Source organism: Nothoprocta perdicaria, unplaced genomic scaffold (genome assembly GCF_003342845.1).
Source record: "Nothoprocta perdicaria isolate Ctin4 unplaced genomic scaffold, notPer1 scaffold_25, whole genome shotgun sequence".
Classification (NCBI taxonomy): Eukaryota; Metazoa; Chordata; class Aves; order Tinamiformes; family Tinamidae; genus Nothoprocta; species Nothoprocta perdicaria.
The window spans coordinates 569,708-595,406 of NW_020455477.1; the positions used below are offsets into that span (position 1 = coordinate 569,708).

At 39.8% G+C, this 25,699-nt stretch overlaps 2 protein-coding genes across 2 annotated transcripts; both read right to left on the bottom strand.

Moving 5' to 3' along the window:
* Window positions 1–362: 362 nt before the first annotated feature.
* On the bottom strand, window positions 363–9,875 carry RBP1 (retinol binding protein 1). The gene is made up of 4 exons (XM_026040114.1): window positions 9,776–9,875; window positions 9,008–9,186; window positions 3,752–3,853; window positions 363–645 (listed from the first exon to the last, which is right to left on the bottom strand). Exons 1-4 carry the CDS (start codon window positions 9,846–9,848, stop codon window positions 592–594), a joined length of 408 nt encoding a protein of 135 aa, XP_025895899.1. The 5' UTR covers window positions 9,849–9,875; the 3' UTR covers window positions 363–591.
* A 3,233-nt stretch (window positions 9,876–13,108) lies between these two features.
* NMNAT3 (nicotinamide nucleotide adenylyltransferase 3) lies at window positions 13,109–22,618 on the bottom strand. Its single transcript, XM_026040120.1, has 4 exons — window positions 22,510–22,618; window positions 17,883–18,066; window positions 15,206–15,321; window positions 13,109–13,576 (listed from the first exon to the last, which is right to left on the bottom strand). The coding sequence occupies exons 1-4, from the start codon at window positions 22,616–22,618 to the stop codon at window positions 13,167–13,169; spliced, it is 819 nt and encodes a 272-aa protein (XP_025895905.1). The 3' UTR covers window positions 13,109–13,166.
* Between the last annotated feature and the right edge of the window lie 3,081 nt (window positions 22,619–25,699).

Genomic DNA, 25,699 nt, shown 5'->3' on the forward strand with positions numbered 1-25,699 from the left:
GGCCGGAGCATATGGAAAGGATTTGCCCATTGGATATGCTATTGAGAAGTACTGGTTTTCCAAAATATCCATTTATATYTTCACTTAATTTGAGAAACTGGGTTTCATTTCTGGTGGAATACTCCAAGTAAAGCAGTGCTCCATTGCAGATGATGGTAAAAGTCACAGTGAGTTCAGTGAAATCAGACTTCAGTGTACATTAAGCCACAGATGATAGTTAGAAATTCCTTTCCTACAGCAATAAATGTGATTTCTGTTTAGATGAAAAAATGAGCTCATTGGTTCTTAAGCTTGCATCTCACTTTACACCCAGCATCCTCTAACTTGATGTAGTAAAGAAGTAAGGTGCACACACATTTATGGTATTTAGTATTTTTAATTGGCATTTCTAACAAGAATTTTATTTGGAATTATTTATTTAAAAATAATTAGATAAAAACATTTTATGCAAATTCTGACTATACAATTCTAATGTCATCTTCATCTCTTTACTGGCTGCCTTGTCCTTGATGATACACATTACTGGTACTTGGAGATATGGTGGTAGATCAGTACTTTCTACTGTTCTTCACTTTTCCAGCAGCAATAGGCTCACTGGACCTTCTTAAAGACTTGCTTGCACTTGACTCCACACACTCTTATTTCCTAGGAAGAGACAGTAGAAAAATACAGCTTTTACATAGGACTCATGCTCTGTATATTCACTTATATCTCTAGCTTAATTTGATTTTGGTTTTCTATTGAATTATGACATGTAATTTGTTTGCGTGTTTGTATATCTGTTATTTCTTAATCTTAGAAGGAACTAGCATTTTTGGATTTTTTTTTTCTGGAAAAAAAAGAGGAATGAGAGAATTTATCTCAGGATCTCAGATCTTCAAGAGCCAAATTTGTTCCCAGAGCACTACTGTCTGTTTGTGTACACAATCTCTTTGCTTTTAGAAGTGGCTCTTTTCTGTTTGGGGCACCTAAGCAAATTATTCAGAAATAGATTTGAAAAAACAGTTGTGAACAATTGTGTATGGGAGATGGGAGCAAGGCACAGCACAGCAGAAGCTGACCACCCTGGACATCTCTACTGTTCTGACATTTTGTGTCCCATGGCAGTGTTTTAGAAACCTCTGATTGCTCATAATTGCACCATGGTGAACTGCACGTGGGCAGGGGCATTGATTTAAAAGGCATACTGCCTTTTACACTAATTTCACTGAATATTCAGTTAAATACTTTCTGTGAGTTTGGAGAATCCATATGTATATGCATGTAGGTGTTGACTAGTTTTGGTAGAAGAAGAAAAATGAGTGGAACTTGTTAAGGCCCCAAAAGACAAAATTTATGACCTAGCTGAACAGACATACTTTCTGTTCTGAAATATAAGATTAATAAAGCTGTGAGAACATTCTGTAGAAGCAGGAGGCAGAGCTTCCTGGGTCGTTCTGTACATTTTCTTATATGGACTGTGAAAAAATAACATAAAAAAACCTCTGCTGGGTCAGTAATCCCATTGGAATATGCTGCTTGAATTTTAAAAGCACTAATAAGAGAGAGTGGCTCATGATGAATAGAGGCAACAAGCAGACCGATACAGTGATTTTAGATAGGACCTGTTTTGTTCACTTTATATATAGGTAACCTGGAAGAAGGACTGGGCAATAAGGGCTAGGAGATGTGCTGACAATGATAAAAACCTACAGAGCAGAAGCAATCAATACAATAGAAAAGGGCAATAAAATTCAAACGGAAAAGGAGAATGGTCAAAGAAGTCACTCAACTAAAATAGAATCTGAGGGGAAAAAAGAGCTACAAAGTAGAAATGATAGAATGAAATGGTGAAAACAGCAGGTGATAAACTACCAAAGGATATAGTACTATTCTCCACAGAACTGTGCAAAGAATTAAATTAATACTTGGCTCATTGTGTAAAGTTCAATAGGATCATAAAACTATCGAAGTATCAATTTTTTAGAAGTAACTGCCCATTGTATCAAAGAACTCTCAAGAGTACCAGACCTAGTGATCTTAGCTGGTCAAAAATAAGATAAGAAATGGGTCTCTCTTTTACTGTATGTTTAATGGAGAGAGTTACATTAATGAGGATTCTGAGGAGTAAAGAGAATGTCTTTGGAAGTTAATGAAATACAAAAAGTGATAAAACTGAAATATTGCAGATTTGCCTGTGAAATGTGTGGGCCTTCTGTTGTAGGAAGTAACCTTGTGTTGACTGTCGTGTACATGTGAGACAGCTGATGATAAATTGCACAAGTGTCAGTGAGTGCATGAACTCTTGCATGGACTAGCAGATAGGAGATGGAGTCGTCCCAGCCTTCTCATGTAGCAGCCTGAGATCACTCAAGTTATCTTATGTATCTAAAGCACTAGATATACACCTTTAAGTAAGTGAAACCTTGTTTATGACTTTGGAAATGCTCACTGGCCAAGGATAGAAAGGAGTCTGGTCTGGCGATCCATGGTGAGGCTCTACAGCCAGAGCGTGGATCAGTATGGATGGCAAAGGTCTTGGCCAAAGAGTTTGATATCAGAGGCAACAAACTGGAAGAGATAATGAGCTGTCAGAGCTGTCAAAGAGCAGGAGCCATGACTTGTGGAAAAGTAAAGAGGGCGAAGAAATAGAAGAGGAACTAGTGCAGTTGCCTTATGTAAGATGAAGGCCGCAAGACATAAGCTGAGCTTCTGAGCCCTTCATTGTGGGGCTAATTGCAACCTCCCTGCCAGTCTAGGATCTGAAGGGGCTCGTTCTCTGGGTCATGTTACCCAAGGGATGCGAGACTGGGGACTAGTATGTGAATTCTGTAACGTATCTCTGTGCAAGACTGCAGCTGTATATAGATGGAAAATTCTGCAGACTGTTTCTCATTGTTTCATCTGTACTATCAGTGAGACCTTGATCTCAGCTGTAAAGTCATCAATCACACAGTTACTCCCTCCCTACCTGCATTATATCAAGTATGTAGTCCAGATGATCTATCACATACATTCCCTTTCCAATGCAGTATCTGTGACTTCTAGTATTTCCTACAAATTACTAATGGGCTTGGGGTACTCTTGCAGAGATTTCATATATACTTATGCTATGGATTTGCCTATTTAGAGAACATCCATTTAGAATAATGAATACCAATAGTACTGAAGAGTGAACAAGAATGGAAATTGGATTTTATTGTCTCAGCTGGAAGAGTGTGTCTTAGTGAACTGCTGAGAGAGTGGGGATGCTGTGAAGAGCTATGTGAGAAAGAACAGTGACCTTCTTTCAGGTCCTGTTAACTTAGAAAGATAGAAGTGATGAACTGAAAGAACACAGCATTTCAAAAGCTAAATTGCTTCTTTCAGTTCTCTAGGCTACAATGCAGTCTGGTCTGTAATTATTTTAAAAGAATAGTGGTATGCTTTTCCCTTATGGCTTATTGTTGGATGTGTAATTTCACCTGCTTCCGTACTGCTGCTTCACACAGTATACAAATGTCTTCCTCCATGCAAACATTTCAAACTGATATGTTTGGACAGACAGTTAACACAGAAAAAGTACTGTTTTGAAATCCGATAAACTTTGTAAGGGAYGTAACAGAATAATAATTCCACATGAGATTTCTGCTTTAGAAATGAGGCAAATGCAGCAATAATACTTAATTATGTCAAAGTAAGCCAAGATAACCTAGCACACAGCTTGCTGCACTGCACGTGACCATTTGAATGAACAGTACAGTGGCATTTGAAACCTGTTACATGATCTTACCAGGTGCATTTCATCTCCTTCAATCCACTGGGTCCATCCACGACCTTCCTTTTCTCCTTTCTGTACACAAAGAAGCTTATCTCCATCCCAAGATACTGTGGTCTAGCAAGAGAGACATGTTCGGTGTTACTATAGTATTCCCTTACATCATCATTAACAGTTTCTTTAAAGCAAAACTTGTCGCTATGCAATAAATGATAAACATAGCTCCTAAGAATAATAATTATACACAGAGCTGTAGCRCTAAGGATAGTTAGAAAAGAAATGAGCTAAATGGAAAGTTAGTACCTGACTTCCTGTTAAAACTCAGGAGCATGAGATATAGCAGGCTCTTTGAATATGTGAAACCCATCACAAATGCCTGTAGCAGTGCACTCCTCACCCTGCCAACAGGGACAGCAGTGGAAGAGGTCCACACTCTGACACTTTGTTTGCAAAAGCAGTTGAAAAGTAGAGGTGCAGTGTCCTTTTTGCACCATAAGAACTGCTCTGCAGCCCCGCTACCTGAAACCAGTGCCCACCTACTGGCTGCTAGGAAAGATCATGAAAGGCTTTGAGATACCAACTTAGGCTTTTCTCCATCTTAATCTGTCTTCCATCATGAAGCAGAATTTTTGCCAGCATCCTGTAACTAGAGGACCACATTTGTTACTTGAGTRCACAAGAGAAAAAGAAAATGTAGTAAACCCTGTTAGTTAGCAGAGACTGATGCAGCTATACTCAGTAACACTGCTAATGAGTACCTGACAACATACCTAACTCTTCTTATTTTTTCAGAATTAAGCATCTTTTTAATTAGTCTGCTCGACAGGGACAGCCATACAAAAGTAAAGATGATCAGGATGTAGCATAGCACTTTTGTGGGTACCTGTGCTAGCCTGAGTAGTTCAGTGGAACCTAACTTCATGCAGCTATTTCAATGAGGGTGCATCCTGCAGCTTATTACCATGGCTCCCCTTTACTGACAATCTGCCTTTCACTTCTCCTTAAGATAAAGAGTAGCAGTATTCTGTAAAAATTTTAAAGAAGGAAGAGAAAGAGCAGTGGCAATTTCTGCTCCATTAAGGTAGTTTAACACCAACATTAGGACAGTGCTTTGAAATGAGCCTGTTAAGTAAATCTGAGGACAAAATACATCATTAGTCTGCATGGTGTAAGTCTTCAAGCCACTGCCTGTACAATTAGTCATAATATAAGGAGATAATGAAATCTGAAGATGAATTAAAGGAAAACTTACTGTGTCCGTCCTATGTAGTTTCTAAGAAAAGGAGTTAGCCTGTGCTTGGCAGTCTGCAAGTTAAAAGCAGTTCAGCATTCAAGAGCTATGCAGCTACACAGTGTTTATTAGTGTATATGTCACAAACAATTAATTTTTAGTTCATGACCAATATCTCTGAATAGGTGCAGCCAGCAATCTCCACCCATGGGAAGCTTGAGACTAAAGAAGCTTCAAAAATTAATCACTAGAAAAAACACTGGTGCTGATAATCATGGGCAAGACATTGTTAGTGATCCTGTATAGTGTTGCCTGCACAGCATAGGGGGTCTCCAGAAACAAACTCATTTGTCCTTGCTAGAAATCTGCCTGATCTGTAAAATGCATTCACAAATTCTTCTGTGTTCACACATGAAAAATAGCCTACTGGTAGATAACATTTCAAAAATACAGCTCCTTTGGATATGCATCACAGCAAGGACAACACATTAGGGAAGAGCTGTGCTTAAAGGAATCATGTGGTCATCATGATTTAGATTGTCTTCCATATCTGTTTTGACTTTATAGGCATCCAAGTGGTCCAGCTGGAGAGTTGGAAGTAACAAATAATACTAGTTAAAGGGCAAAATATTTAGCTTTTAAGTTGACCTCTCCARGACTTCCTGATGATTCTAAAAAACCAAATGCATGAGAAAATAAACACTATTTCTACAGCTAGCCTGCAGATGACAGGGCTGCTGTAGAATAAATGGTTAAATTATATGCAGCTTTGCTTAGTAACAGTACTTTTTTTTTTTCTACTGTGTATTAGCTCAGCATACCTTAATGACCAGATTAGTTGCATAATTTAATACTGTGGGTGTACCTGTGCATTCAAGTGTATATTATATTCTCTTATAAAATAAGATCCAAATTCATTATTACATCTAATATTTAAAGTCAGTTGTTATGGAAATGATGAAAATATTCATTAGGTTAGTATGCTTAGGGGGAATTGAAAAACATTTGCAGCACTGCAAGGAAATGTTAACTTTTTCAGTTTCCAAGGGTGGTTCAAATCATTTAATTTCAGAAAATGATGCACTTTCTCTTGCTTTTTTTTTTTTGTTTTCCAATCAATATTAGACATTGCTTTGGCAATTTGGTGACAATCACAGAAAATTAGACACATTAAACTCTTAACCAAGATGTCTGATAGGCAGAATTCCCAGTAATAACAATCTGAATTCCCTTTGAGAGATATAAATAGTGAAGGGATACAAGTAAACTGTATAGTTTCTATTCTGAATGTGGCTATTTCACTTTAAAGGCTAAACAGGACAGAATGTATTGCAGGAGAACATAACGTTCTCGTCTTTGTTAGCGGAAATAACAACTTACTGAAAATAAGATTAATCACTAGCATTTTTATCTTGTCTTTCTTTAGGTCAAACTCCAGTKTTTGATATAATAAAAGACCCAACTAATACAGAAGACAGAAATTTCCCTTAACTCAGATGGAAAAGGGTAGTGAGGTCTTCCATTCCAAGTGTCTCTACAAAGACACACARTATTAGCTGAGGATGGATTTGTCACAGCTGTTAGGTGTGCGCTGGCTGCCGCTGTCTCCCCTCTGCCAACAGCTAATGCAGTTCAATCTCATTCAAATGTTTGGATGGCATGAATAGTATAATGCAAAAAGTAAAACTGACTCTAGCAGTGAAATAGAAAAATAACATTTTTAGAAAAATAAGTTTTGCATCTGAGCTTACTCATTGTTGCCTTGGAACATGAAATGTCAACCTTTGCTGTTTTTCATTTAGTTTTTTTTATATACTTTTAACTGAAGTAGTTAGCAAATATGCTGTGAAGATACATAAGATAACTTAAAATAAGAATCAGCATTTTTTTAGCCTTTCTTCTTCAGGCAGTATTGATTTGGAATTATCCTAGTTACGCTGTACCCTGACTGACTCAAAGACTTGTTTTACAACTGAGAGGTGAACACAATTTCAGTGAATTACACATAAGAAGATCCAGCCAGTTCATTGTGGTAATATTATTTTTACTGATGGGCATTAACTCTAGTTAGATAACTCCTTAGATGTATACTTCATTAAAAGAAAAAYAATCTATACATATTGGATGAGAGACTTCTAAGGTAATTTTTGCACAGTAATTGCTCAGCTATATAGATTAATGTTTAATGTGTAATTTGTCTTATCCGTGTTACTTTGAACTTCTTATGCATTGAGCTATTTGAACGAATAACAGGACAGTGAGCAGAAAAGTTGTCTGGTGTTCTGCTCGGTCCAGGATGTAGATAACAATAATTGAATCATAATCTCTCCCACTACACAGGTTAAGTATTAAAGATAAAGTCATATGTCATGCAGCTTCACAAGCTACGGACGAGGGAAGAAGACATCAGGAATAAAATTCCACCTTCCCTTTTATGGTGACTTTTCTCATTATGTCCCTCTTACCACCTTCATTACTCTTCTGTCTTCTGTCTGGCCTGATGTTGTTGCTTGAAACTTGCCTGAATTTGTGGTTTTCAGGTGTGGAGAGAACCTTCGRACAGGCAGCTTCTTATGTTGCTGCCTTTGGGCAAGCTGGTATCTCATCAAGTAGAGAGATCTTTAATAAGCAAATTGAACTGCAAGGTGTGACACATTGCTACAGAGGCAGTGATCAGAGGGACCTTGATTGTAGAGCTGCCTGGATTGCATCACCTGCTTATGATCGTGGTGGCCATAAAGGAATATGAAGGATTTCTGAACCCTTTTGTGGAGTGAGGAGCACGAGTCATTCCCAGCAAACAATCAGTCGATCAGGGACAGTGACCACTCCTTTGGTCCTTTGGAAGAGGCAAGAAGCCGAGGGTACCTTCTGCTTCTAAGGCTGATTAAGCATTTTGCACTGAATACTCAAGGGATAAAATGCTGATGCAGCTCTTGAAAGCAGCCTAAGCTAGTGGTTGTCTGACATATTCCGCAGAAGTTGTTGCAGGGGTTGAGGTCAGAGAGCCTCAAAGCACAATCACTTCATTCCCTCAGATAAAGGCTGTTTTAGTCTAGAGTTCAGTAGTATTTAACTATAACGCTAATGGTTTATTTGAGACATTCTATATGCACACAAACAAGTACAACACTGATGAAATCACAGGTCACTTTAGAGGTTTTAGAGGTTGAGAGGTCCCTTTAGAGTCTGGGAAGAGGTTCTAAGCATTATTACTTTTAAAAGTAATTTAGCCATCTAAATCTTTCTTCAGGATTATAACTGTTCAATGAGTCTGGACTCTCTATCCTGATTAAGAACCTCCCAGTCATCAAAAATATATTGTGGCATCAGGCCATTTCACTTCCCACAAATACACTTTCCTTCTCTCTGCCTTGAAAACAGACAGTCTGGTTCAGATGAACTTGGTTTTCTCTTTTTCTTTTTTTTCCTCTCTTTTTTTTTTTTTTTTGTGTTAATTGGTATTTATTATTCATGAGTTACGAAATACTGTCTCAACAAAATACTGGCAAGAGAAAACACTCATAATACAGAGTCCTCAGCGTTGGCTTATTGATCACAATGATTTGGTCCTGTAGGCTAATCAGTGCATCCACGTTACCAAATACACCCAGGAAGGTTCCTWCACAGAAACAAGGACAAGAAAAGCAGCAATTTTTAAGCACTTGGCCAGTCTTACTCATGGGAAGTGAYGCCTGATCCTGCAAAGAATGGATTTCTTTTACTGTAAAACATTACTGAATGCAGAAATACTAAAAATCTGTCTGCAACCAACTTTTTGTCTAACACATAGCCCAGTATACACTGATAYGAATTTACTGTTCATTGATGAATTTTTTTCATGCTCCTGCTTAAAATTAACATTCCTTTAATGCTAAGAACTGTATGCACATCTCAGGCAACCGAGAAGCGCAGAAACAACCTTATGAACAGCCTGCTAAAATGGCTTACAAACGTGCTTGYGGCAAGGCCATGGATTATTAAAAATTATTCTTAATCTTTTTTTTTTTGCCGTCAGTTGTTACAGTTCTAATTCTTACCATGCATTTGCGATCATCCACCCCAGCTAAATCCTCCTCAAACTCCTTTCCTACATCAAATTCCATGATGTAGTTTCTAAAAGTGCTTAGAGTTTTAATGATCATATGATCCCCATTCTGAAGGATGTCTTTGTCAGGTTTTAGCAAGTTTGCTATTTTTCTTACAGCAACATTAACATCTGAAAAACAAAAAGAATTATTTTAATCCAGAAAAGTCTACAAAAGAGGATTGTAGCTCTTGGGAGGACTAATATGAACAAAGATAAATAAATAAATGTCCAGATCCTTTCAGACAAGCCTGCTTATCAGGAGGAAGCCCATAGCCTAATTCTGTTAAATAAGTCAATGTTTTGACTGTTGCTTGTGCTGAACCCCAAATAAAATCCATTTGTATTTGACAACTAACAAGGTTCTTTCTTTCGAAACACTGCTGTTTTGCATACTTCTTCATCAAATGCAAACACACCAAACTGCATCAAATGTATTCTTGTCTTCATAGGAGATAATACTTGCAGTGATTTTCAAATTATGGGTAATTTTTAAGTTCGAAAACTGCCATCTCTGTAATTGTAAACTTCAAGATGGTAAAAAGGAGAGGCTGTTTAGGATAAACAATTTTGCATAAGGCAGTTCTTACAGAGCACTTCAAAAAAGAAACCTCGCAAGAATGGTTCAAAGGAAAAAAAACAGGTTCATATTAAGACTAAGAAGACTAAGACAGGTTGCATTTATCCATTATTTACTAAAGAAACATGAAGGGAATCTTACCCAGGGCTTTCAGATACTCCTCAAAATTGTCATTGCTGACCATTTTCCAGTAGCCATTGAAATCTGCCGGCATCCCTACTCTAGGTAATTGTCAAAATCAAAGTCTTTCTTCAAACAGCGTGTGATTCTGCAGCGCACGGCTCACTGCCTTCCTTTGCGGTGAGCTTGAACTTGGGTTTCTTTTATCTGTTTTTCAGACCGTGGAGCTATGAAATCCTCCTAATCCGATTACTGGTGAAGTGTTGCCTTTAAATCCTTCCACAAGGCTGAAGCTCTGAGATTTGTAATGACAGCAGGATAACTTGATTTAAATGGAATGAAACATTCACCTTCCTTATAACTTCTGTACGGATACTGGTTATCTGCTGATCCATTTTAACCRTATTACTCTTCATTTTTCATGCTACTCAGAAATAAGGTCTTTTAAATGGTTTTAGCCGAGGATATTAACCAAGGCTATACAAGGGCTTATCTTGTGTGGTTTTTAGGTGAATCATGCTTCCTTGAATATCTCCAAGCTACTTGAGGCCTTCTGCTTTTCAGAAGAGTCATATAGGCTCTTTTAATGAAAGTAAATTAAGTTTGGCACTATCCTAACTAGTTCCACAAGCCCTTTACTTCTGGAGACTCACCCCTGGAAGGTGACTGGCTGCTCACCTGATGGCCCAGAAAGGGCCAGGTGGGTGAAGTTTGTGTTAAGAAGCAATGGTTGCTTCTGTATACTGAGAAATACTACATGCCTATGAATGTGTCCTGAAAACCAAAGACATAAAGAAGACATCATAGAATCACAGAATCCTTAATGTTGGAAGGCTGGTTGGAAGGCACCTTTAGAGATCATCTAGTCCCACCCTCCTGCAAACACAGGGTCACCTAGAGCATGTGGCACAAAACTTGTGTCCAAGTGGGTTTGGAAGATCTCCCGAGAATGAGACATAACATCATACGTGATATCAGTCTGCACTGGTCTCCTATAGCTCTGCCCTGCTGTAACGTTGAAATCAGGACTAAATCACTCATCTTGGCAGACATTGTGCATACCAAAATATTAGCTATATTGAATCTTGTAGTGTATTTTGTAGTGTATTTTAGTAGCCATATGTCACTTCATATTACAACTTTATTTCCGACCTAATGAGTTAGAAAAGAAACTGTCAGCCATATAATGCGGTATCTTGTCCTTGCTACCTGTGAAGAAACTGAGTTTTACATAATGCCACAGAGTATGGACCATTTCAGTAATCCAGTTTCCTCAAGGGAGCATTCTTCTTCTTCTACCTCTTCTTCAAGTCACTATAAGAATGCATAAATACTTATTGACCTTAAATACCTCTTTCAGATGCTGAAATTAGAAAGCTGGTACCGTCAGAGCACTAGTGAAGGGGAGGTGATATACTCCTCCAGGTGATACAGGGTATAAGCTCAGCTCTAAATTGCTTTATTAAATAATGTTCCTCTCACAAATAAGATGCCTAAAGTTGTGTAAAGCCRTACCCAGCCCAAAGTCATACTGTGCCAGCAGAGTTTTTCATTTCAAAGGGGTAACATCAGAATGTCTGCACTGAATTAGCTAACAGTCCTGTTCCCTGCCTGTAGCACTGGAAGGATATTATGATCCTTCTGAACACGCTCTTCCAGATTCCAGTGATTTGTGACTCAAGGACTTGGTGAGCCAGTTGTTTCTCTTTTATGTTGAAACATCATTATGTTTAAAATCCTGCTTTGGTAATAATATAGAAATAATATAGAAAGTGTAAAATGCTAGCATCCATTTGGTGAGAAAACAGAGCTGTAAATTGCTTTCGATGCATCAGTAGCCATTTATTCCAAATTAAGTCCGGTTTGATACTGGGTCTTCAGCAGCTTCTACACAATGTTGTTTATGAATACAGAAGAAAGCTATACATTTTTTGGACTACAGTCAATTTTTGTCTGTTCCTTCCTTTTCCTCTTTCCTAGGTATAAGAAAATCAGAGCCATTCCATTGTTTTAATAGCAACCTTCTAGAASTGATTTTTATGAGATATAGTTATCCCACAGTATGTCAGTGTGAGCTAGATTGACTCAGAAAAGCAGGCAAGCAGAACAGAGAATACATTTGTCTGGTAACACTAGGCTCAACTACTGCCTAAGCTGCTTACATATTCCCATTTATTTTCCATTCTGCAAATGCTAAAGTTCAAGTTCCACGCTGTTATTTCACAGCAATTTCTGGTATGGTGCAAAAGCTATATCCAGGGAAAGTGCTGAATGAGTAACCTACTGTACACACAAATGTATCTAAACCAATTAACATTTCCCTCCCCCCCCAAAAATATTATTGAAAATGTGCATCATCATATGCAGAATGAAGAATGTGCTTTTTGGCTGGGACTGGCTTTTCATTTCACACTGAGAAAGTGAATTGACTTGCAAAAAAAGGCAACGTGGTAATTTCTGTGTTGTACATGACACAATTTTGAGTTTATCTGACTGGTCTAAGAAAAAGTGGGCATGTTTTACTGTTATGAAGAATGATTTTTTTTTTCTTTTTTCTTTTTTTTCTTTTTTTTTTTTGCATGAGTTCAAAAGTAGCAAGAAATTACTAAGATTAATCCATCCAGAAAGGTGAAGAACAGAAGGATCAAGCCCATTTTGCAAGATTCTCATCATAATGTGACCTGCAATATCAGTAGCATTTTTGCTGTTGACAAGGAGGGTCTCTGCTCTCCATCCTCTTGGAGATGTCATCTATTCTTTGGCAATTGCTTACTCTTACAGAAGACTGACTCGGAGAAGCAAAGAAATGGACTGCATTGGGGGAGGATTGTTTGTCTCTTTTTTTTAATTGGGAGGATTTAAATTGACATGAAAGCTGCGTGTGTTTTTAGGTACATGCATGAACCAGGACTTTATTTCCATCTCTTGTCCAAACAGCCAAAGCTTGAACTTGCACTTACTTAAACTTCTGAAACAAAATTTTTTCACGTTCCTGAAAATGAAAATGTAGCAAAAATACATACATTTTTAAGGAAGAGTTAGAATTCATTTTATTTTGTTGCTTCAGAACAGTGAGCCATCTTTATGCTGAAACTGCAAGATTAAAGAATTACAGCTTCAAGGAAGTGCTGTTTGATCCTGAAATACTACTGGAGAATTTTAACAGCTGTTTTTAAAATCTTCTGTTTTCACAAGGAAACTGTTGTTTGTACATTTTAAGAAACACACTTGAGTATCCTTTTGATACTCCATTTGATTAAGCATTGCCACATACAAAAAGATTAATCCAAAATACCATCTGAATTCAAAAGCATTTTGGGCAGATGTACTTTTCCCTCAACAACAACAAAACATATTTTGGAAGAATCTTCCATCAAAAATTGCCACGTCGGTGCCTTTCCGACTGCAGCTCTCAGTCATTCAGCGGCTTCTCTCGCATGTTGTGCAGTCGTAGAGGCTGAAGCAGGTCGCCTTCRTGCTTCCTCTCACTCTCCTCTGTGTAGATATTGTGCTGTGCAATGTAGGAAATGACAGAATCTGGCAGGAGATACTTTACACTTAATCCTCTGCACAAGGCCTTGCGTATTTGGGTTGCGCTGATTTCGTTCTGAATCCATTCTTTCACTAGGAAGATATTGTGCTGATATTTGGTTAAAAGATCTGATTTGTGGATGTACTGACGAGCATCAGAGCCAGCAYGGCTAATACACACCAAGCCAAACCTCGCTACTATTTCTTGGATGTGCTCTTCCTTCCAGAGATTGGGGGTCTTAAATGTCTGTAGAAAATCAGCTCCACAGAGCAGCTTTAATTCCGGTAGAACTAGGAAGACAAAACGGAAGGAGAGATTTCTACACTTGCTCAGATGCCTAGGAAGATTATACCCAGTTGTTCTTCCCAATGTTTTTTAACTGTTTACTTTTACCTTTTTTTTTTAGAAAAAATCAGATTGGATTTTGGATTGGTAGCCACAAATACATGTTTTTTCAAACTTAATGTACCTACTATTTCATCCCTCACAGCATATCAAATATTGCTGTACAATGTTAAAGGAGAATTATTTCCCCACTGAAGCAAGCCATATATTTCCTCTGGAAATGGARGCCGTCATCTATTTCTAAGAGAGGAGAGGAATTATAGTCTTCTCTGGGGTTCTCAGTGGCAGCTCTTGGTCTTTGCCCGTGCAGGGGGGTGTCAGGGGTGACCCTCCTTCCTAGCAGGCCATGTGCTTGGGGCATCCCAGTCCCTATCGCGGCCCAGCTGCACTGAGTGCAGAGGGCAAAGGCTGTAAGGGACGAGGAGCTCTTCACACCAACAGACTGTTCTGTGGGGACAGCTGCCACCTGGTAGAGTACAAAGGGAAAAACAAAAACCAACCCGCCCAAAACCCCAGCCACTGTGTTCCAGACAAGGAAACCTATGTCTTGCCAGTCCTCCGTCTGAACCTATTTTTACCTTTTTTTCAAGATATAGAGGAAAACTGTGCTGATGCCTACTCTATTCTAAAGTAAGAAACCCACCTTATGGGGAAAAAAAGACCAGTTTGCACTTTTGTTTGCACTTTTGTGCAAACTGACTTGTTTTTTCAATAAAGCTGAAATACCTACATAAAGTAATAGCCAAAAGAGAATTTTATACAATGGAAAATTAAAATAGTCTTAATGACTTCCATACTATATTTTCCGGATGCTGTAATGAGAAGAATCTGGCTTGTTACTTACCAACACTAAATCCACACCAGACAGAGTTCAACTGCAGTCCAAGTGCTGTAGGAACTTTTTTTTCCCTACCATCTATAAAGATTTAACAACTTACCCTTTGGAAACCTTTGTGTAACCATGAAAAGCTTAAATATATTATTCATGTCCCAGAAGTGCCGCAAGCACTATAGGAGAAATGTAAAGTATCAGAAATAGAGCAGTATCCTAGAAAACCACAGAGCTAAGGACTGTGATAAAACAGAAGATCCTAAGCTGAGTGTGTTTCTAGAGCATGACCTGCTTTTAGTGTCAACAAGATTTTTTTCATCCCAATATATGCAATGAGTGTCGGTGCAGCAGCATCAGTGCACCTTGTTCCCTGGCTGGCATTCCAATAACAATCACAAGTAATCCCTGTATTGTTCAGTATTATTTATTCATTATACTGCATGCTTTGCAAAATCAGCAGGGCCACAGCTTCCATCTCTGGTAAAGCTTCAGGAGATGCTTATGGAACTGGGAGCTCATATAAGAGCCCTCCAGCGGCGCCTCTGGCCCGCATGGCGGGGAGCGCAGGGTGACGACACATTCCCTTGGCACTTCCCAGGGTGCAGCCCCCCTGCCTGGGAATGGCTGCGCTCAGGCAGCGCTCCAGCCCTCGCAGCCACCGCTTCCTCCTTCCACTTTCCCACCAGGCGCCGTGGTGCTTTCAGGGCTAAACCTCAAGAGGTGCTTAGGGTGCCAAACCAACCTGTGTGCTGGGGAGAAGGGGCATCCTGTGGAGGTCTTTGCGTGGGAGACCGTTGCGTGGCTCTCTTGTTCGTGCAGAACTCCTCCCTGGACTGCAGCGCTGTGTTGTAATGGTGCCTGCATTTCAAATAAAGCTTCTGTGTAAAGTAATCCTCTCAGAGGTGCACAAAGGGGTTGCTTTCAGCCTCAGGAACATAGTCGGCCTTTATACACATGGGGTTTTAATACAATTTGTTGGGATTTCACCAYGTTCATTAGAAGATTAGAAGTATCAATGCAGTTAACGTTTTGCACCATTCACAAGCAATCTCTGTAAGAGCATTCTGGTTTCTGATTCCCTTTCGAAACTCGACCATGCTGGTAGCAACACTGCATTTAAAGCATTATGGAGGATTTTGCTTGTTAAGGATTAAACCACACTTTAGTTACTACAGCTAATTTCTTGATTAAATACAGCCCCTTAGACATAATGATGTTTCTGTCTGCGTGTGTTTCTATCTGTGTGCTCCTTAAAATAGTTCTCAGAAGGAGATAATCCTTATCTATTTAATTCTTCTTTCTGCAAAAATATATTTCTTGAATTTTCCCCATTATCACTTTCCCTTTCCTTTTAATAAACCGCTCTGATCCTGACAAATTCACAATTCCCTCAAAATACACTATTCCCCTACAATGTAAGACTTTGGTATGCCTCTAACTGTACTGAGTTCAGCTCCCTGAAGGTAGGCAAGGATCCATTTGCCAGTTTCCCCTGTTTTACATCACTTTGCTCTTTTGCTGCTCCCAGTCACTGTTGCCCACCCTAGCACTGGTACCCTTACTTCACTTCATGGTAAGGGCATCCACACTTGGGCACGGCTGGAGAGTATCAACCAGGCAACACTSTCCCAGGAAGCATCCTCCCACCGAAACAGGGCAGCTGGGCATAGGCAAGTGCCCCGTGCCCTGTCCTGTCCCCATCTAGCACAGATGCAGCCAAAGTGACAGGTCTTATATAACCGTCTCAAAGCAAAGGCTGTAAGTTGCAAGGAAAGCTCTGCCCTAACTCAGTCTGAACGCAGTGGTCATACAAAGCCATAAATAATCCTCTGCATGTCTGGCCTGAGGAATGAATCTACAGTTCAGTGACTTAGATGTRTGCTCTTCAAACTGCACAAATACTCTGTGCCCCAGGAAGTGGCACTGGTGCCCAGAGTGCACACCGGGCCGGGCCCCACAGTTTTTTCTGGGCATTTCTGATGCTCAGCCATTGACTAAGGGAGCTGTCGAGACAAGGGGTGAGACACATAGGCTTGGCTGGAGCCTTGCTACGTTTATACATTTTAATCCTGCCCTGCTGTAAACAGGTGGCGTTGTGTATAGTCTAGTGCCCTAACTTCATGTCAGGCACTGGCACTCACGGGTCTTGATTCAGAAATAAGAACTCTTGGCAGAGAGCTCACTGCAGACTAGYGTTCCAAGTGCTGGTAAATCTCGACTGCCAGAAGGGTCGTTCAGGGCTCCCTTTTAATGCTGGAGGCTTTGAGTTATTTCAGAGATACATCAAAATGGACGTGTCACTTTATCAAGTGTTTTCTGAATTTTGTATGAGGCTTCCTATAACTACCTAATTATATAAGCCCAGTTAACTTGTTGGATAAGACAGGTATTTGGCAACTCTGAAATAATTTCTTGTGTATCTGCACTGCAAGTAATCCAGGTTACACAACGGATTAAAGTTCTTTACTTATTGACAACAATGTTTTCTTGCCTAGAAGGAATTTTCAGGAATACCAACTGAATGGGAAATATTTCCATCACTTTCTCTCCTCCTTTCTGAAGAAAAAGTCTTGAAATAGTCTCCAAAATTCCCATGTTTACTTAAGGTAACTGACATCTAATGGCATTGTCACAAATGACGTACCAGCTCTGCTGTTGAATATTCTTCCATGTCATAACAATTTGGGAGCTTTGGGAAAATCTACAGATTTTGATGGAATATGACAATTTTATCACATTCAGGTGAAGCAAGTACTGAGAAAAAAGCCATTCATGTGTCCCTTCACAGGACACAATGTCCCAACACAGTTAGGTGTATGGTTCAAAATACTGATATGAAGAGACATTTATGGATGTCTTGGCCTTCTTTGCAAAATCTTTCTTTTGGTACTGCAATTTCCTAATTGAAGAAAAGTGAGCAGATAAAATAGCAGTCATAGAGTCAAAATAACTAATCTAGAAAAGAGATACTCCTGAAGAATGGCTTTCTTGTCAAGTTTCTTATTTTCTGATTCACATCTCAGTGTTGCCCACTCAGGGACTTAAAAAGTGGAGGGAGRATATGAGAGCAGAGAACTTAGCCCTGTAACTACTCCAATGGCTAAACAGGGCCCATGGCCTAAACGGCACAAATGCTATACTGCAGATTATCGTGTGTGTCTGGGGAGAGCCTGTCTGCTTTGCACTAGGAAAAGAAAGACTCCAGGTAGGGAATGCTGGTTAGAAAGCTTTTCTGAAGAACAGTGACACTCATTTTTGTTGTCCAYGGATCTAGTACTTTAGCTCATAGCAGATGATGCCATGAACAAAGATGTTCTGCTTTGCTTCATCACTTTACATGAGCCAGTTCCGTGTATTGATCTGGCAGCCGGACAGATTTGTGGCAATCACTAGCTTCTTAAAGAAAGAAAAGAAATTACCGTAAGACTCGCACTGTCTCTGTCCATGTCTCCTGCTCACTCTCCCATGGATCAACTCGAATCCAGTCAGACGTCTCCAGCGCAAGTCTGGCCATTGCTACCCGGTGCTTGGCTGAAACCAAGCCTTGCTTTCTGTAGTTGTCACTGACCGGAGACACGATGCCCTCGATCACCTCATACCTTCCTGGGAAAACAAAAAAGGAAAGAATCATCCTCGCAGAACCTGGAACATTTAGGCTGGAACCGTCCTCTGGAGGTCTGGTAGCTCAAAGYGTGCTTCACTTCAAACCTAGAGAAGGCCACAAACAAGCTGATCTGTGCATTATTTTTAATACTAGGAAAAAGGAATGTGAAAAATGGAAAAGTTACATTCCTGTTCTTTTACCTCTCTAAATTCTCACAATTACTACTGCATTTATCATAATAGATAATTTAGAAAGAAAATCTGGATGAATTTTTAAGCAAGTAGAAACATTTATAATTTATAATGCAAACTATAAGAATGCAGAGCATTCTGCAGAGCAACTTGGAATAAGACTTTGTATCTGAGTGCTGCTTCATTTCACTCCTGTTCCAAGCTGCTACTCACCCCTGTGATGGCATCACACAATTTGGTTACTTTATCTGACATTTATCCCTTATATTGCTTTGTCCTTCTGCCATCTTTTAAGCTTAGGATTTGTCTTCTCTCAGCTCAGTCTTTTCTTTGTTTTTTATTAACATTTCTCCTTTATTGTAAAAATAAGTTATTAAGATATACTATGAGATAATACTGTTCTAGCATAAACCAAATTCCTAGGAAGTAACCTCTTCCTGCTGAGCAGTGCCTGTGCATAGAAGTGTCTCTAACACTCCTGAGACAATGAAGAATGAGACCTACTCATTATCCAGCCTGCTTTTCTGTGCCAGTGCAACTACCTCAAATAACATCTCCCAGATAAGACTTTAAATTTGCAGCTATCACTATAAACAGACAGTACAAATGTGTACTACACATACGTGATAACATTACCAAAGGACATATGTTTCATGATTGCTTTGCTGTGGGGAAAATTTACTTTCCTTGAGAGGGTTTCATGTAACTGAGTACAGCAGATGAGCCAGCATATTGATTGGTACCTTCCTGTTGGACTGCAAAGCTTTGAAAATCTCACTGATGTAGGTTTACATGAAGCTACTACAGATCATATGCCAATCTCCTATCTAGATTAGAATGAAACACCTTATCATGCAGTATTCAGCTTTCCACAACTACAGTTTGCAATAGAAAACCAGCTGGTAACTTGTGTGACATTAATTAAATGTGACAGCAGCTCAAAGCCAGGGAATATGCACATTTTCCCTTCCTGTAGATACGGATGTTAGTTTAAATACTGCATAGTGGTCAGTCACAAACCCCATCTTTCTTTAGGCAAGACAACTGTGCTTCACTCACTGCCCAACTGAGATTTCTGTTCTGAATATCCAAAATTTGCAAACATGGGCCAAGAAAAGATGTGTAAATGTTAACACAATGAGGCTCCTAAGAGCTGTAAGTTTTACTGCACGGTACCTACCCAACACCCCTCAGCAAACAAAATCTCTCTGCTGAGGAGCTACTCCTCYTGTGCTACCAAAACGGCAGCTATATAAGAACATATAATAAACCTATATAAAACTCACTGTCAGAAATGAAGGACAAAACGTCCACTAGAAAACAGTTGCAATGAGTCTCATACTTCAAGAGACACACAGCAGCTTACCTTAAAAAAAGAGAAATCATTTCTCTAAAACAACTACTGACACACTTGCTTTTCAGCATATGAGTAGGTAATTGTGTTATTTAATTTCTTTTATCAAGTCTTTATGTGTGGCTATACATACATTAAAATGACATTAAAAATTCTATATTAAAGTAACAGCAGTGGTTTGCTTTGAACTCTCAAGAAATCAATATTCCTCACACAGCTCTCAGTCTATTAATATTAGGAAACTGTAGAGGGGGTTTTTTCAGTGTTCTGTTTAAACCAGAATGTTAATCTTATTCACAGGTTATGTTTAACTGGGGAGAAGAGGGCGTTATCTACCGTCTTTGTCCAGAAACTGGGGCAATTAAAAACAAAATAACCCACCCAGCAACTAGATACAAGTCATCCTAAATATTTGCATTGTTCAAAAGTGTTTACAGATAAAATATCAAAGGACACCAATCCAGTGCTGACTTCCTTTGAGAGGCAGAGATTGCCAAGCATGAAAAAGGAAAAGAAAAGTAGGCAAGACTTTTCTGCTGTATGTTCAGTCATCTTCTGTGAGAAGAATTCAACAGGAAGAAAATCAAAGGTGTAAACAATTTAGTGATCATTACACTGCAAGTCAAAATAAACCACAAATACATCAGAGCAGTAATGGCCAATCCTTTGGGATGTCTCTTCCCAGGATGGATGGCTTTCCCTTCACYACTTCACAGAGTGCTCAGGAGATGCGTTCAGTGAAATAGATGAGGTGTGCGGAGATTGTAGTGACAGATGCCATATAGGGACCTAGACAAACATAGATCACATCCATCTAGCTGAGTGAACTGCAGGGCCTGAAGATGCAGATTTACCTTTGTAGGCAGCCAGCCATTCTAATACACCCTGTGGCTTCAGAAACTCGCCTCCAACACGGAGTGCCGGAGGACGCACAATGATCAAGCCTCAGATAAATGGGACACATCGAGTCTGTAATAAACGTTTCATAGCAAGAGCTCAAAGTACCATTTTGCATATACATAGCTCATTGGCTTCAGAGAAAAACAAGGAAAGGCAGCAACTTGAGAGCTCTCAAAATTAATATCCTCCAGAAAGGAAGGATAAACCCACCATCTTGGGAGTGCCAGTATGAATAATAAAGCACAGTAGCTGTGTTCATAGGGCAGCCCCTTCTGAAACTCTTTCCTTCGTGGTGGCCCTTGTGAGGAAGGGCGCTGGGAAGGGGCAGTTCAGGTGATGGGGATTCCACAGCCAAACACAGGGCGTAACCCAGGCACGGCTGCAAGCAGGGCTGCCCGACCCTTCATTTCTGCGGGTTTTAGATTGTCTAAGACAAAAAGCTCATGAAGCAGAATAACAATTATTCCTATTCCACTTAGAAAAGCATTCAGGAAAAGATTAAGAGTTAAACTGTATCCACCAATAAGAGTAGTCACAGAAGTGAGTTTTATAAAACAGACTGATTTTCTTTAGGTCTTGAACCATAGCATCCGTGTTTTGGTTGCTTTAATTTGCACCTCTGCCTGTACAGGAGCCAACTGCAGCGTACACCCTGCATCCTTTTGGGATGCCAAGGTGCACACAAGGTGCCTCCTCATGCACCCTTCAAGGAGAGAGCCTAGTACAAGTTTTATCAACAATTAAAAGAAAAAAAAGAGAATGAATTACTTGACAGGTGGCACTGGAATTTCAAATACTGCTTAATGTATATAGAAACTCAGTGAACTGCCCTGCTCAATGGGAACACAAGAAAAATAAGACCAGATGCTATTTGAAGCTGAAACAATGTGCAAAAATCTGGCAGAAAGAATTACTGGAGATGTCCATCAGGATACGTATCGGGGTAGTCATGTTATTCATTACAGTAAAACTTGATTGTGAAGACAGCTGCAGTCAAGCTATTACACAACAGATACATTCTGGCTGAGCAGAAATGCACACTGTGGTGCTGCATTTATGGTTACTCTCCATGGGATGGGAGAAGCTTCCACAAGCTAATTGTGGTTCTGGCTCTTGCAGACAAACCAGGTTAAACAATTCAGGAAATGGTAATGATAACCCTGTGGGAAGACCTGACACACAAAAAAATATTTTCCAATAGTGCATAAGGTACTTAAAATATTAAGTCTCCACACATTGACTTAAAAGGTCAAAGAGCACCTCACACGCTACACAAAACCAAGCACCGATGATAGAGGGTTGCAGCGGTGCCCGACTTCCATTTCAGCCTTCAGACCTCCCGTCTGAGGGAGGGCTGGTGTCTTAGGGAGAAGTTACATGGATGCTGTAGCAGACCRGGGTTATTACGCATGATCCCCACAGCGCCTGCTCCTCCTGAGCCTTTCTGATTCTGATTTGTTGTTGGGACTGTCCGGTGTGCTGACATCTAGGTCTTCTGACCTCCTTTTTTTATTTTGCTGAGGGAGCTAAGTTCCACCCCTTAATAAAGCTGGATAATGACTAATGTTTCATCTTTTCTCCAGATTTACCGTGTATTTAAAGATGTTAACTATAACACTTATTCATATTAAATTCCAATATAAAGATAAAAGCATGAAAGTGTATCATAACTGGTTCTCTGTTTCGGAGTTGTTAGGCATACTTCCACCAGATTCAGCAGGTTCTATGAATATATCCTAAAACTGCTAATAGATTGCTTTAATTCAGCTCTGCGAACACTCGCTATGATTCTTCCTTCATTAATCAGTCAAAGAAAGAAATAATGCTGCAATTTCTATTTTGAATATGCCATGAAAACCTCATATTGAATTATCAATAAAGAATAATAAAATGACGCAGGTAGTAAAATGACAGCTCATCTATCCTGAATCACCAAAGTTTTTCTCCCTTTTCACAGTCAAACACAGTGTTTGTGGCCCGAGCACCACGTTACTGACCCGTTTGGTGCAGGTGGTCTCTAGCCAGCTCAAACAGGCGCATGTGCATATTGGTGATGGGGTTAAAGGAGCCACAGGCCAGGAGAATGAGAGGTATCCTGCTCTGCATACTGACATCAAGGCGTTAACACTCCACCCTAAGGAAGAAACATGAAAATAAAAAAAAAGAGAAACTTGACAGAGAATAGTCTTCTTAAAGTTCCTCAAAATAAATGGGTCTTGGAAGCCTGGGAAAGTGTCGAAAGATGAGCACATTGTATCATCAGTGTACTTAGAAACCCAAGTGCTCTTTGGTGTTAATGGGGACAGCATCAGCAAATTCTGTTTCCCCACATGCAGAATTAGCAGGAAAATAAGGTTTCTAGAAATTGTGCTGTTTTGAATCACTATTATCAAAATAGGTATTTTCAAACCTGAGAGAGGTTTGGTTCTTTTTGATTTTTGTCCCACTTCCTTAAGAAAATAAGCCTCATTCAGTCTGTCAACCTTAATTGATGAACTGATGAGTTAGTTACCTAGCATTTGACTCTATAAAATAAATACTCCATCAATGCCGTCCCTTAAAAATTACTAGTGTTCTCTCTCACGGCTGCTCCTAACTCTTGCTGCAGTATGAGGTCCTAGTTTCCTTGCAAGGATGTAAGCAGAAATCCCAAGCCATGTGTGTGGCCCTCTAACAGGAGGGTTACAGCAAATGCACAGCCCACATATATTGGCAGGGGAGGAAAGGACAGTGTGCACCGTCTATAGGAGGGCTGCAACCAGAAGAGTCTATTTTCTGTCAGGGACTTCTTTGGTTACTGGCTTTTAGGTTCCTGCAATGATGTTATCAAGGTCAGCACAAGCCGCAGCTATTCAGCACTTTGTGGTCTCCTTCTCTCGGTGCTTCCACTTCGCTCCCTGTGGGACAGGAAGCAATAAGCAACTTCTGCAGAGTTCACGCCTAGTTTCACAGCTACCTAMACTGCAGTGACTTATTCACTTCTGCATCTAGTGTAAATTACTGGGACAAACTAATGCTTCTAGGCATGAACTACTGTGCTTTTAAATGCTTCATAATCTTTAAATGGGCATCTCAAGAACTCTGAGGATGATTACTTGTGTGTAGGAACTAGCCTTGTACGTACAATCATTCTTGAAATAGAACGTTCAACCCACCAGAAATGCAGAGGGGAAAAGATCTGTGAAACCATTTTTAAGGAAACATAAAACCGGCGCTATTTATTTTGAAAACGTTGCTATACTGGCAGCACGGCTACTTTAAATCAGCCTACCCCTCGTGTYAGAGGGAACCACAGTTCCTTGTGCACATGCACTCTTAGGGCCTGACTTGGGTGCTGTTCCCCACCTCGGTGTAGGGGGACACGCACCGAGAGGCGCCACGGAGCGGGACTAGCAAAGCTGCCACCCAAGGGGGATGCAGCCCCTGCTTTCACGTCATTTTCCCAGCATTCCCTTACTGAGCTGATAAAGCGGCATTCTCATGTTTGAAAAAATCARATTTGTTATAGCAAAAAATACTTCTATTACCTTCTCTCTCTTTCCTTAGTACTAAGCAATAAAGTTTTAAGTGTTGGTGCTGAAAGAAGCATTCTCCTGCCCCCCCAATACCTCACCTTGCTGCAGCTTGGCAGCACAAGCTCCTATTCCAGAGGCACAGAAATTWAGTTGTGTGGTAACATTTGGGAACTTATTACCTGTCAGCTCAGTTTCAGGTCTTCTCTGTTGCTTGGGAAAAGTGGCAGACAATCTTTTAAAAGAAAAGCTAGATCTGTAATGAGATTCTCTCCAGCCTGTTGCACCTCAGAACCATCTTCGTATGATTAAAGTGATTTGCTGCTGCCTTGCTAAATAATGGCAGGATGGGCTTCTGCTCCCCTGGTAAGGGCTTGCTGCGCTGGCAGCATCTGCCTGTGTCCCTCAAAGCTCCAAATCAAAGACAGGCACATTAGAAAAAAAAATTATGTCAGAATTCTTACTTACAGAGCTTACTTACTGTTAAAAAAGTAAGAGATTCAAGGTTGAGCTTTAAAGACTTTTTGATGGGTGTGACTGATATTTGAAAAATGCTTCTAACAGTTCTTTGGTAAGAACAACTCTTTCTTTAAAGCAGTTCCAAAGCATTTGGATAAAACCTTGAAAATAAGTCATTTAACATCACTGTTATCAAGCAGTCTTAGTGAGAACCACATACTTATTTTGAGAGTTTAATAATTGACCTCAACTTTATTAAATCTAGTTCAGCTCATAAAAAAATAACAACCACATTTGATTCTAGGGGTGTTTGTGTGTGTGTGTGTGTGTGTGTGGTGGTGGGGAATCAATAAATGGTGTGAATGCATCTCCTGACAGGTCACTTTTTCTCTATTGGACAGACATTGCCTTTTCTTGTACTTCGAATCTGTTAAGGATGATACGACTTTCATCTTTGCTCTCCATTTTCAACGTTCATAAGTAACAGAAGCAGGAGAAAGTGCAGCTCCCACGAGATGCTGTGGAGGTTTGCTGGGCTGGAACACTAGATGCATTGCTTTAAGTGACAAAAGGGATGAGGTTTGAGTGAGAAATGTAGTAACAGACTCACATTTTCTAYAGTCCTTGCGCATGGTTCCTTCTGTTGAGAACTTCTGAATTAGGGTTTGTTCCGGCTGCCCCTGCCTAGCTCCATCCTTTGCCACACACATTGCTCCTTGTTAACCACCACTTACCTCACAGTGATGCTCTCCGTAGTTTATAAAGTTTCCAACAATATTATGCAGCCATACATTCAAGGGCAGATACCTTCAAATGAGAAAGTCACACTTGAACTACATAAAAAGTTTTATGATGGAAAAATCATTATATTTTTCATTAGGAAATTCCTGCAAGTTCTTTTTGCGTTGCTTTTATTCCGAAAATACGTCAATAATAGATGACGTTACAGATGACCACCGTTAAATTCTGCTCAAAGTCAGTAATTAGAACCATATCTGATTAATTACCAGAAGAGCAATAGAGTGCTGAGCAGTGCAGTTTAATTTATAAACTTTCAAATATGCCGTTAAATTAGTAAACTGGAGGACAAGACACTAATATGCACACGCTGYGAGGCAGACTGACCCCTGAGGTAAAACTGCACTGCGGACACCATCGCAGACTAACCGAATCCGAGCACAGGAGGGAATCTTATCTCCTCCCACGGGGGGCTAAT